The 13,904-nt window shown below is 47.4% G+C and overlaps 1 protein-coding gene across 1 annotated transcript in view; it reads right to left on the bottom strand.

Moving 5' to 3' along the window:
• Positions 1-428: 428 nt before the first annotated feature.
• Positions 429-13,904, bottom strand: part of LOC147603059 (ATP synthase subunit delta', mitochondrial-like) — a 36,925-nt gene continuing 23,449 nt past the window's right edge. The window contains exon 2 of the mRNA XM_086797041.1: positions 429-1,015. Coding sequence (XP_086653167.1) covers positions 668-1,015 — 348 coding nt within the window. The 3' untranslated portion in view covers positions 429-667. The remainder of the gene's footprint in view (positions 1,016-13,904) is intronic.

The raw sequence follows: 13,904 nt of genomic DNA, 5'->3' as shown, positions 1-13,904 counted from the left end.
GGATTGAGATTGAAATTAAGCACAAAAAGTGTTATCTATATGATTTTAACAGCCTATCACAAAACTCTAAAATAAATGGATGATTCTAATAAGCTAACAACATAAAATGTAAAAGAACCTCCACGCAAAAAATCTGTGAGACCTGATAATGGCATTAGTTATAGTATGCTCTGTGTACGAGCACTTTTGTGTGCATGCGGGAGCGTGCATGCCTGTGCACACTTGTGCTCGTGTGCGTGCATGACTGCATGCACATGCATGCATTGTGTGCGTACAAGCGTGCATGCATGTGTGTGTGTGTGTGTGTGTGTGTGTGTGTGTGTGTGTGTGTGTGAGAGAGAGAGAGAGAGAGAGAGAATGCATCATTGAGAATCTTTACGTCGTGTAAAAAGACAGGTTAAAACAGAACTCACCAACCAAAAAGAAGATAAAACAAACAAAAAGCTTTTCTTTTCAAAAGTTGACTTATGAAAAAGTTCTTCAAAACAGCTCACATCCATGCAAGATGGTATAGTCGAATGCCCGTTTTTTGCCTTTGATAATCGTCCACAAAACATTATTATCATGCAAGCAAGAAAGTACGGTTCAGACATCACAATATTCTAGTTGTGGTTTGTGCCCACGGGCAGGCAGTGTGGAAGAGGAACTCACTCCACTACCAAGGAATTTATGAAAGCCCCAGTGCAGAGGACAGTGCACTGTGCACTTGGACCCCAATCTGAGCCTCGGCTTTCTCAAACTCTGTGCTTGCAACATTGGACTTCTGAGTGTATTCAGCCAGCCCTTTCTTTACTTCCTCCGGATCAAACCAGTCAAGTGGAGAGGCGTCCACTACAGTAACATCTGCAACAGAGTTCGCATGAACAAAGGCAAACCCGCCACTCACAAAATACTGTTTGACCTCAGATCCTTCATGAACAGACATAATGCCCGGCTTGAGTTCTGCAATGGTCGGGACATGTCCAGGAAGGATACCCATTTGTCCTGTGGTTGCTGGTACGATGACCATGTCAACCTATGTCATAAACAATAATATTATTTTAAAAAATTTATAACACAGAACAAAAAATCCCAAAAAAGGAATGCATCAAACCACTTCACCGACAGCCCTCGCCTTCCCTTCATGTATTCAAGGTAAAGTACCCTTTTTGGAAGAAATACATATACTTCTTACCATCCAATCAGAATCTACAAACGGGTCTAAAATGTTGCAGCATTCCAGGCATATATAGTGTAAATAATGGAACACTGAACAGCTACCGGAGAAATGGCATTAGTAAGGGCTATACAAATTCCTGAAACTGGTCTTTAATAGATTCACATCTCCAATACCTATGTAATGATATATAATCATTATTGTCAACGCATCCCTATGGAGCTTAAATGACAACCCATGTTTTGAAACAACAAAAAAAGAAAACAAACACAATCCCAATGCCATGTCATCATGCCACATGTTACATCTTAAAATGGGCTGAGACCAACATTGACCAGGAATTGGATTACCTAGGGTTAAGAGGATGGACTTAACCAGAAACAGCTAGGCTAAGGGTTAGGATTAGGGTTAAAAGCTATCCCAAAATTAGGGCTTTGCCGAGCATAGGGACTGATAGGACCTGCCTATGACACTTGGCCTAGCAAGGATGAGGTTTGGATTAGCCTTTGGGTCACTTTTGTTTTCCAAAGAAAGATCCTAGCCGTACGACACGACCCGACCTCCGGTTTGGGTGAAAAAGGCCATCCATGGAATGTCGGGGGACATCCTCGGGAGGGACAAGACAATCCAGTTGAATGGCAGAGTCGATGTCACGGATCATTGTGGAGACTCCTCTCAGGGTGCCCAGGTGGTCATCCTGTGTCAGCTCCGGGAGTCGATGGTAGCTCTACCAGATGCCCAATCTCTGAGATGGCCCCCCACAAAGTCTACCCCAAGAGAGTTGTGATCGGGCACCGATCATGTGCCATGAGTGAAGGAGGAATTGAGGGTTCCAAGCCAAGGGATGTCTCTCTCTCTCCTCATGAAAAGGGGAGGAACTTGGATGAGGGCGGGGCAGAAAAGCTGCCAGATGTGGAAGAGGCTCACTGCAAACTGGTCCTCAAAGCCAATGCTGACATCACAGAGGCAGGCCTCTGAGAAGATCCACCGAATCCCTAGTGTGTCCTGGGGCCACTAGTAGGAACTCGCAAGGAAATGCGGCTGATCAAGACATCCTTCCAGGGCTCCTCCCCGGGCTGCAATCCTCACACGATCAGCTTGCCGAAAAGGATACTACTCTAGGTCGCGGGATCTATCAAGTCCACGCATCCCTGTGCCGGAGGCTGAATCAATACATGCCACGTCACCTTCACCCGAGCTGGGCGACATCTCCTCCAAACCAAAGAAAGTTCCAGATCAAATACTGCACCTGCCCCAATGCAAAAACGATGGAAGGCCCAACATGAGGTGATGTACTGCATGATAGCGAGAAGAACCTAGTTTGCTACCACCACTCGCCTTGCAAATGATAAATGGGCTTCCAAATGCTCAAGAGGAGCAGCAGGGCTATATGCTGCTCCGCTAAAATATCAATGCCTCACCTGGCATACAAGAGATACCGCACAACCGTGCCATGAGGGATACATCTGAACTCGTCAACCGGGTGCCAGCTGAGAGTTACTAACCCAGAAGCCACACAACTTGTGCTAGTTGATCCTCGCCCCTAAAGCCAAAAACTACTCAACCGCCGAGGTTCCCTTCCGACCCCATGAGGTAGGCAGCAGTGTCATCTGCAAACTCTGCATCCAACAAAGGAGAGGAATGATGCAAGCAGACAGCCATGGCACACCAAGCGGGAAATGGCGAAGCGATCTCCTCGGCCGCCCTAAAAAGGACCTCGCTGCGGGCTTCCGTGTCAAAACTCCCCGGATCCAGGCAGGCAAAAATCAACCTCTCAGCATAGTCCCCTCAAGAAAGGCCCAATGTGACATGCGAACGCTTACAGACAAGATTATAATTTGATAAGGAATATTCAGCCCCTTGGTTCCTGACAATTGCACAATGTAGCGGAGATAAGAGAGAGAGAGAGCATGGGTAAACCCTTGCCCCTACACTTTATGCAATTCTACATGCAGCTATATGCTCCCTAGGTAGCCCTTGCTTCTGGCTACAAGCCTATCAATGCCTGGAACACCTGTCACCATTCCACAGATTGACTAACAGGACGGACTGACACTGTTCCATGTGCGGGACTTGCACACCTGACCAAGACCACGTACGGGCTTGTAAACCTGACCTTGGACGCCTAGAGTGGAACCTCTTAGCATAGAGGTTTCACACAGCCCTGTGCCCCAAAACACTGCACTGTTATTCACCTCTAATCAGCCAAGATAATACATCCACGAGGCCTTGGATACGCATCTAACTGGCCCATGCACATAGCCAAAAACAAGGCCATACATCAGTTCGTAATCTCTTCCAAAAACATACTAAGTTTGCTCCTGTTTCTACCCTCTTAGGCTGCAAATCCCTCCTCTCACAAGGGACCAAGAGAAGCACTCCCAAAGCAACCCACGAGCCAGAGAAAGAAGAGCTTTAACCTGTGTGCGTCTGACACCGCCCACAAGCCTGTAAAAAGAAGGAGAGAGAGAATAGTAGCCGGCTGTCTCTGTCCAGCAACACTCCTCCTCCATGTTTATCCTGCAACCTGCCACCTTCCGCGAGAGAGAGAGAGAGAGAGAGAGAGAGAGAGAGAGAGAGAGAGATTTTATTAACGTCTTCCAAAAGACCGAACTCGGCCTATGAGACAAATCAGTGTACCTGTGTGGGGTATCCTCTATCATCCCAACAAAATGAAAAAAGTACTGAACTAAAAAAGCTGAATCTGGGTGTGCAATAAGTACAATGAGTGGGGGAGGTGATGGAGCTCTACTACTAGGAGAATGCAAAGCTATATGCATGGAGTATACAATCATGATATGCAACCTAGCTAGCTCCATCTTGTACCATACTGGGGGTATAGAATGGTATACATCAATGAAGGGGGTGTCCACAGCTCCCTCAAGAACATGCCTGGGTCTGCTCTAAAGCAAGCCAGTCGCTCCGCACCCTCTCTGTGAAACTAAGCTCTGATCTCTGTCATCTCTCTCTGGTATAGGCGTGGTGTCCGAAAGCCAGGTGTCCTCTGTCTCCTGCGGGCTCTGAGTGTCTCTGCTCTCTGGAGAGTAATTCCCTGCTGTGTAGGGGCTGGGAGTGGGGTGGATCTCTGAAAAAATGTAGTAATCTGTGTCTGTCGTCCCCCCTCTGGAGCTGTCTGAGCCTGTAATGATGTCTCTCTGTGACGTTGTATGTCTAGAATGAATCTCCCTAGTATGCGCTAGTCTGCTGCCTCAAAGATCTAGCGTAGGAAATGTGGCTCCCTGAATAAAATGGGATATCTCTCTCTGATGGCTGTATATGCTCTACATCTGCATACATAATGCTCCTCACTCTCCACCTCCTCTCTGCACAATCTGCATACCCTCTCCTCTTGGGGGATCCATGCTGCTCTGCCAGTCTTGATCTCCAATCGATGTGATGAGACTCTAAGCTGACCAATAGCTACTCGGGAGTCGTGTGGTAAAGGGCCCTCCATGTACCTAGGCCTCTCTATAAATCCATCATCAGTGATACTCATGAAGTGATCTCTGTAGTATAGCATCTTCGGTGGAAGAGGCTGTGTAGGTGATATCCATGTCTCTCATGTATAGAGCTGCCATAGGTCCTGTCTCAATACTCTGTTCCTCTCACTATGAGAGAGACGGATATGTGGTGCATCCCTGTCATACTGGAATGGTGGTAGATGATCCATGTCTAAGCCATGCTGTGAGAACCAATGTGTGACCTATGCATACCATGATCCTCTGTCTCCTGCCTCAATAGAATATGGCCTCTACCATCATAGGAGGCGCAGCAAACTCTGCTCGGATAATGTCATGAGGTACTGACGGTTTGCTGCGTATCATGCGTGCCATCATGAGGGCCTGTGGTCTCTCTATCTGTGTCCACCAATGGGTAGCAAGTCCTGGCGCCCATACCGCTACTCCATACATCTGTGCCAGTGTGACTAATGTGTCAAATAGCCACCCTTTCATCCGGGGTTCCTGAAAATGCGCCTGGTGGCACTGTCTCTCTAGCATAGCCAATGCTACATATCCCCGTGTCAATCTGGCTCTGGCTGCTGAACCCATGGTGAAGCGCGTGGCTGCTGCAGAGAAGGTAACCCCTAGGTACACTAATGATGTCACCACCTCCACCTGGCGTCCTGCGAGAGTGAATGTCAGCTGACTCCTGCCCTGTCTCGATGTATGAAAGACCATAACCTTCGTTTTCCCAAGGTTCACAGTAAGACCCCTCTGTGTGCAGAAATCATCGAGTGCATGTAGATGCTGCTTTAGACCTCTTGGAGACTCAGACACTAATACAATATCATCAGCATAAAGCATAATATGTACTGAGGTACCTGCTATATCAACTCCATCTCCGCCTCCCCGTGTAATGAAGTCAGCCACCTCATCAATGTATAACCCAAATAGCGTGGGGGAAAGTGGGCATCCTTGCTTCACACCAATGGTGCTAGCAATAGTCTCGGACTGGGCATCTGACTCGCCCAAAAACCTGCTCATATAATGCATAGATGCCCCATGTCATATCTGCTGGTAGAGACTGCAGGCGCTGAAAGAGCCTCTCTCGTGGTACTGTGTCAAATGCCTTGCGGAAATCCACAAAGCAGCAATAGAGCTTTCTCTTCCTCACTCTGGCCTGATCAATCATACATCTCAAAGTGAATACATGGTCAGTGGTAGAGAAAGCTCTCCTGAAGCCTGCCTGCCCTGATGAGCGTAAACCTGCTCGCTCAGCGTATAAGCTAAGCTCTTGCTCCAACACTGCACCATAGAGTTTGGCCAACACATGGCCAACCATAACCGTCCTGTAGTTGCTCGGATCGAGCATATCCCCTGTTTTGTGGATCGGCACAATGGTGTGCATCGTCCACTCCGCAGGCAAACCCTCTGCTAGTGCCCTGTTAAACAGGTGTGCAAGAAAAAGAGCCAAAGAATCTAGTGCATATATGAGATGCTCACCCTGTAGGCCCATATGGTCGACGGCCCGTCCATGCTGTAGGCGGCGGATAGCTTCCTTTACCATCGAGTGGGTAAAGAAGCTAGCTGTGGTAGGTCGAGGCTCCTGTGGCTGAGGTATAGGTGGCTGCTGTGGGGCGTGGTACAGGCCCTCTGCATATGTGTGCCATGTCTGTGGGTCTGCAATGGGTGTCGGTGTCCGGGGCTCTCTAAAGTGCCGCCATGAGATAGGCTATCTCTACTCATGAAGAAATGAAAGATCTCTAGCTCCTGTATCTCTGCGAAGGCCCGCCTTTTGCGGCGAGTAAGTCTCCTCATCTCTCTCCTCGACTCCTGCTCTGTGATGCCTCCCAAGGCTCGCTGTATGCGGAGCCGTGGGTATAGGGCTCTGCACTCGTCATCATACCATCTGTTGTGGGGCATAGTCCCAGATCTCGTAGGCTCTCCTGAGTGGACACGATGTGGGAAGCTCTGTAATGCAGCCGTGTGTAGGAGTGATGCCAGCTGGGCTGTAATAGTATCCATAGGTGCCAGGGGATCCATGAGTAGGAGCCCATCCTCTACTCTGCCAATGTATATGTCTGCCATGTCATGTGTGAAGTAGATGGTAGTGTGTGGCGTCGGTATGTGGGGGGCTGGTGATACTAGTGATCCGGCTAGTGAAAATGCCAAGTATGTATGATCTGCCCCTATAGGACGAGGTGGGATGGAGAATGAGGTGACAAGCTGTGATGCCTCCAAAGATCCCATAATGTAGTCCACCATCGTGCCTCCGGTCCGTGTATGATCCCCATGTGGGAAGCATGTCAGCCCTCCTGATCCCGGCCACTGTAGCATCCCGTTATAAATAACGAGACGATGCCTCGCTCCCAACTCTAGTAAGTGGTCCCCATAATGTCCTCTATCTGGTCCAGTGTCCTCTGATGCCCGACTAGCCCCTATCTCCTCTGGATCCATAGGGTGGAGGATCTCCATGTCATCATAGCCATACACCTCACACTGTCTGCTCTGTGTGTGGGCATTGAAGTCACCCGTAAGAAATACTTCCCCTAGTGTAGAATAATGCATAATCTCCTCTGACAGACAAGTGTATGGCGAGGCTCCTGTGTCCTCCTCCTGTGGCATGTCCTTTGTAATGACATAGGAGAATCCAAATGGAGGAAAGTAACATAGGGCTATGTATATAACCCTCCCCTGTGAGAGCTATAAGCTGATCCACATGTATCTGGCCTCTGGATCCTGTGCTACCACTCTCAGTCTCCCCTGTAGCTCCCGTCTGAATAGAACTGCTACTCCCCCCGACCCTCTCGAGGTACCCTGGCGTGTGGTCCTCCTGTATGCTGACTCCCACTGGAATCCCTCTACTCGAGGTAGCCCTCTCTTTGGGCTCTGATGTGTCTCTGTCAAAAGTATGATGTCTCTCCCCACCATAACATGCTCCAGTCGTCCAGGCTGCACCCATAGTGAACCATTACAGTTCCATACTGCCATGTGTATCTCTGTCAGTGGCCTGGTCTGTGTCCCATAGGCCCCCAACCGCTAATTCATGGGCCGGCCATCAATGATGACCCAACCATCTCGATAGAAGGCCTTCTTGCCTTCTCTCCTCGCATGTAAGACTCGTGGCATGCAAGCTCTCCTATGCTCTAGCTGCATTCTCGTGAGATCATCATCCAAGAAAATAGGAGCTCCCTCTAAGCTCGTAGTATGACCCTCTTCCTCATAAAGGTGACCCTCTCCATCTCTCCAGTAAACTGTAGGATGAGACTCCATGCATAGAAGCTGTCCATCTTTCTCGGGAGTGGAGTTGGGTGTCTCGGCTATCCCTGTGACTCGAATGTTGAGGCGGCGGGCATGCCTCATCTTCTCCTCCTCAACGGTGGTGTGAATGATTTGATGTTCTTCCCTTTGAGTCTGAAACCGATCCCGTCAAGTGGGAAAGACTCCGTTGGACACCCACACGCTTAATAGCACAACTTTAAAACCACAAATATGAAATGGACAACTTTAAACAACTTGAAATTAAATGAAATGAAATGGAAAGATGGACACCAGCACTGGGGCCGGAACGGGCCGACCCCCCCCTCAATATATGATATATTTATTGGGAGTATTTAATAAATACAATGCTCCATGGGTTCCAAGAACCAGATAATGTCCATGTACATATGAAAACAGTACCAAACAAATAGGCTCGAATTTCGATGAAGAAAACTCGAAGCAGAACGACCACTAGTGTGGTCCAATCGCTACGGTCCTGTGCTTTCACTGGACTCCGCGGAGAGCGCCTCACTGGTGTTCCGAGACCACGCACAAACAGGCGCTCTCGTACTAACGCCTGGCTCTCCCGATCTCAGCACCTTTGGACCGAGGTTCGCCAATACAGCTTGGACAACCCGGCACCGAACGGGTGTGGCCGTAGAGGGATGAATCCCTTATCAGATTTAAACATAAAAATGCTTTACTCAAATCTGAAAATCACTTACTTGAAGATGGTTGGTAGAAGACCAAAACTTGTGGTGTTTGTGTAGAATATGAAGCCACCCTTGTCGAAGAAAGAGTTGCCTCGAGTAGAACTATCAAGACGAGCACCACCACGAAAGGTACAGCCGCCTGCTGTGAGAGAAGAAGCATCCACTTGCAAGAGAGGAGATGCCTGGCCGCAGTGTGGAGGAGCCCAAACAGAGTTGCCTGAGCGTAGTGTTCTACTGGCCGGAACACAATCGCATAGCCATAGCCGCCTGTAGGGGCATGCGCAGCTTGGAGAGATGCAGCCAGAAGAGAAGAGACAACCTGCAAGTACTGTCGCCAGAGGGAGTAACTGCCTGCTGGAGTACTGTCGTGTGGGGGGTAGTAGCCGCCTGCAGTCAGTGCTGGGCTGGCAATACAGCCGCCTGTAGTAAAGCAGGCGCAACCAGCAACAGTGTACACACTGGCTATTGGAGGTGACAGCCGCCTGGAAGACAGTATGCGCAGCAGTCTGGAGGTGACAGCCGCCTGGAAGACAGTATGCGCAGCAGTACAGGGGGAAGATGGCAGCCGCCTGCTGCAAGTTCAATCGCCAGCAGAGATGGGGAAAAGCATGCGCCTGGTTGCTGTAGGAGCAGAAGCGTAGGAGACGATTTCTTGGTCTTCACGTGGAAGGAGAATCGGGTGATGAACAAACACCAAATAGAAGCGATGGATCCTCACGCTTGAAGGAGGAAGTCTTTTTTAATAAAATTATAGTGGAGTTAACTTTGGTGATACCCACGCATGCATGTGGGGGATTAGTGGGGGTAGGTGACCATGCCCACCCCCACACTCACTTAAAAGTGGGGCTCCCCACCTTGGCCCCAAAGTGGGTGCCCAAAGGGGGTGCCCACTTTTAAATAAGTGTGAACACCTAACCTTATAAAATAAAGGGTTAGAATAAAAAATATTAAAACAACATGTGCGACATACTTACCACCTGTTCACATGCACCAAAACTTGTCAGAATACAGAGCAGACTTCACGACTCACTGGCAGGCGTCCCCGCTCAGTAAGTAACACGTCAGGCAGGCAAACACACAAATACATGTCATGCGAAAACAGTTTCAAACATGCAAAATATGTGTGCATGTGCAAAAAGTAACATGGACATATCTCCCGTTCATGGAACATGTACAAAATATCTGTCGGCACAAAACTGGCACGACATAAAAACATAAAAACCTGGTCTTCCTATGGAGTGACAGTCCCATAGGTAAGACACATTTCCAGGCACGAGTTTCCCTATGGTGTGACAGTCCCATAGGCAAAACACGGCACGAATACTGGCTCTTCCATGGCGTGCCAGTCCCATGGGTCGAACACAGTCCAGGTCATACACGGGTGGCACTGGTCTGCCTCCCGTCCATACGACACCATCCTGCTAACACACGGGTGGCACCAGTCTGGCTCCCGTCCATGTCAGCAAAATACTGGCCTCTTCACACGAGACACTGGCCTGGCCTCAAGTGAACGAGACGCAAAAACTGGAGATGGACCAAATGGTCGGCCAATTGGTGACATCCCCCCGGGCTTCTAAAGAGTTGACCTCAACTGAAAAGCCTCAAGATATGCCTGCAACAATTGCGGATAATCTGCAAAATAATCCTCGATTACCCACTTGGCATCAATAGGCAAATAATTCTTAAACTTCACAAGGTATCTCCTGGAAAGCTTTCCTGCAGGTAGCTTTCTCTCCTTGTGAAAAACAATCTGTTCTGGCTGGAGGATCTCCTCAAGCTCTTCAATCTCTGGCGGATCTTCTGTGACAGGCTCATCAGGATCTGGCCCCACATATTTCCGAAATAGACTCACGTGAAAAGCATTGTGAATCTTCCAATGACTAGGTAAAGCAAGCCTGTAGGACACTTCATTGATCTTCTGAATCACCTTGAAGGGTCCATAATAACGAGGAGAAAGCTTAGGATATGATCCTTCTCGTCCTGGCCTCTTCCGAAGCCTAGCCTTCTCAAATTTCAGCAATACCCAATCACCTTCTTTGACTTCCATGTCCCTTCTATGCTTGTCAGCAGCCATTTTATGCTTATCCTGAGATCTTGCAATGGCTGTCCGCACCTGACCAAAGGCAACATCCAAGTCACGAACATATTCATCAGCTGCAAATATCTCATCCTTTGTTCGAAGGATGGGTGGCAAGACCACTCTGCCATAAATAATCTCAAACGGAGCCTTTCCTGTGGAAGCATGGATCATATTGTTGTAGGCAAACTCAACAAGTGGAAGATACTTCTCCCATGCACTCTTTTGATCTGCCACATAACATTTCAACAAATCCAACACGGCTGAATTTGCAGCTTCACTTTGGCCATCCGTTTGGGGATGATAAGCTGATGAAAACTCAAGTTTAGTACCCATATTATCAAACAAAGCCCTCCAAAATAGGCTTGTAGTCCTGGGATCTCTATCCCCAACAATGGATTTAGGCATACCATGATGCTTGAAAATATTAGCAAGAAAAAGCTTTACCATATGATCAGCTTTAATGGTTTTCTTAACGGGCAAGAAATGAGCTTGCTTGCTAAACCTGTCCACAATAGTCCAAATAGCATCATTCCCATGCTGGGATCTAGGCAAATCCATAATAAAATCCATCGTGATACTTTCCCAAGGTTGCGAGGGAATAGGCAATGGCTGAAGCAAACCTGGAGGCTTTTGCCTGTCAAATTTCACCTTTTGGCAAGTAATACATGCACGCACATAAGCCTCAATGTCTTTACGCATGCTTGGCCAAAAGAAGTACCTCTGAATCATGCGAGTAGTAGGCATAATACCTCTATGACCAGCATAAGGTGGAGCGTGACATTTGTCCATAACCTTTGGACGCAAATCCTTCACCACACATAGGCAATTATCCTTCATGAGATAACCCTCGTTGATAACATAAGAGGCATGTGAATGACCAGCCATCAAATCAGTCCATATATGGCAAAAATCAGCATCCAAATGATACAAATCTCTCATAGCAGATAGATCTCCATGAGAGGCCACTGAGACTGCAGCAATATAAGGCCTCCTAGATAGTGCATCGGCCACCACATTTTTCTTTCCTGGAGTATGCACAATCTGAAAATGAAACATGGAAAGAAAATTTGCCATTCTCATCTGCTTCTCTGAAAGTTTGGTTTGAGATAGAAAGTATCTCAAGCTTTGATGATCTGTCTTGACTACAAATTCAGCCCCAAGAAGGTAATGTTTCCAAATCTTTAAGGCGTGAATTACAGCCAAGAGCTCTTTCTCATAGATATCCATATGAAGCTCAGCATCATGCAAACGACGGCTCTCGTATGCAACTGCATGCCCTTCTTGATTTAGGACAGCTCCTATGCAATCACCACAAGCATCACATTCAACCACGAATGACTTGTGCAAGTCAGGAACAATCAATACTGGACCACATATGATCGCATGCTTGAGTTGCAAGAAAGCATCATGTTCCTTTGAAGTCCATTTGAAAGCAGTTTTCTTCTTCGTGAGATCATGTAGAGGAGTGGCAATCATAGCAAAATGCCTTATGAAACGCCTGTAGTACGAACATAATCCCAGAAAACTACGTACTTGATGTACGTTTTGCAATTCGGGCCAATTCCGAATAGTCTCTATCTTTGCAGGATCCATTGTAACTCCATCCTTGGATACAATATGACCCAGATAATGAATCTCTCAAAGGAAAAATTCACTTTTCTTGGCATTGACGAAAAGTTTATGCTTCCGCAACTCTTCGAACACTGTGACCAAATGAGTTCTGTGTTCCTGCTCATTCTTGGAGAAAACCAAGATATCATCAAAGAAGACTCCTGTAAACTTGCGATGGGGTCGGAATATCCTATCCATCATACGATTAAAAGTAGCAGGAGCATTGGTGAGACGAAAAGGCATTACCAAGAATTCATATAATCCGAAGGCTGTCCTGAATGCAGTCTTATGGACATCTTGTGGCACCACGCGTATCTGGTGATAACCACTCTTCAAATCAAGTCTGCTAAAGCAAGCTGAACCATCAAGCTTATCCAAGATATCATCAATACGTGGAATAGGAAATCTGTTCTTGATGGTAAGCTTGTTCAAAGCTCTATAGTCCACACACATACGGAATGATCCGTCCTTCTTTTGAACAAGAAGCACAGGAGAGCAGTAAGGTGAGGAACTGGGCTGAACCAAACCTTTCTCTAAAAGCTCGTTTACCTGCTTCATAATTTCTTCTTGTTGTGCGGCACTCACTCGGTATGCGGGTTTGTTAGGAGGAGAACTACCTGGCACAAGATCTATGCAGTGATCTTCGGGCCTTTGGGGAGGTAATTCACCTGGCAATGAGTCAGCGAAACAGTCGTTGAATGCATTAAGAAAATTCAGCCTATCATTAGACATAGCATCCACATTTTGATGATTTGGCACAAGACTATCACGCACAAAAACCAAGTACGCTGAAAGACTCTTTTTCATTGCTTTATTAATTTGGATGTGTGATACAACTGGGATAGAATCCCCTTCTTTGCCAGCATCAATAAAATGCATGCGGCCTTTATGCATAAAAGAAATCATATTGGACTTGTAGTCTTTGTGGGGCTCAAGCCTATGGTGCCACGGCTTGCCCAACAATACATCACATCCGTTCAGTGGAGCAACTAAGAAATGCTCATTATCAAGATAGCCCTGTATATGGATGCGCAACTTCCCAATCAAAGGAGTAACCTGCACCTCTTTACCAATAAATGCAGCTTCGGCTTCAATCTGAGGTCCCATGTTTTCAACCTCGATACCCAATACAACTGCCATTTGCATAGAGATGAAATTGTCAGTTGCACAGTCATCAAACATGAAGAGTGCGGGCTGATCCTTGATTTGCCCCCAAGCCTTGCAAACCATACGCTCTTTCGCATCATGACCTGTATTACCTTGCACATCAGGAACTGCATGAACATTTGCTTTGGTGTGCTTGTCCTCGTGCTTTGATTTGCGATCTGGGCATTGCCGAAACATGTGGTCTTTGCTACCACAAGAAAAGCATTTTCCATCCTTAGCATATTGCTCTCTTTGCTCCGGGGTTAAGCCGAATTTGTTCTTCCTTGGGCCCTGTTCTTTGGATGAGTTATTTTCAGCTTTACCACCCTTGTAGGGCTCCCGGAAGTTCTTTTTAGGTGGCTGTCCACCCTTTTGCTGATTTGGGACAGCCTTGTCCTTCCCCTTGGAACCTCCTTGATCCTGCTTGATCTTGAGCACCAATTGCTCTGTAGCAAGAGCAGAAGCTGTGAGTTGTTGCAACGTATGTTTTGGGTGCA

Source organism: Cibotium barometz, chromosome 65, assembly GCF_041138505.1.
Source record: "Cibotium barometz isolate CiBa-2024 chromosome 65, ASM4113850v1, whole genome shotgun sequence".
Lineage (NCBI taxonomy): Eukaryota > Viridiplantae > Streptophyta > Polypodiopsida > Cyatheales > Cibotiaceae > Cibotium > Cibotium barometz.
Note: the sequence above shows the minus strand (reverse complement) of the source record. Positions and strands in the feature narration are given on the sequence as shown.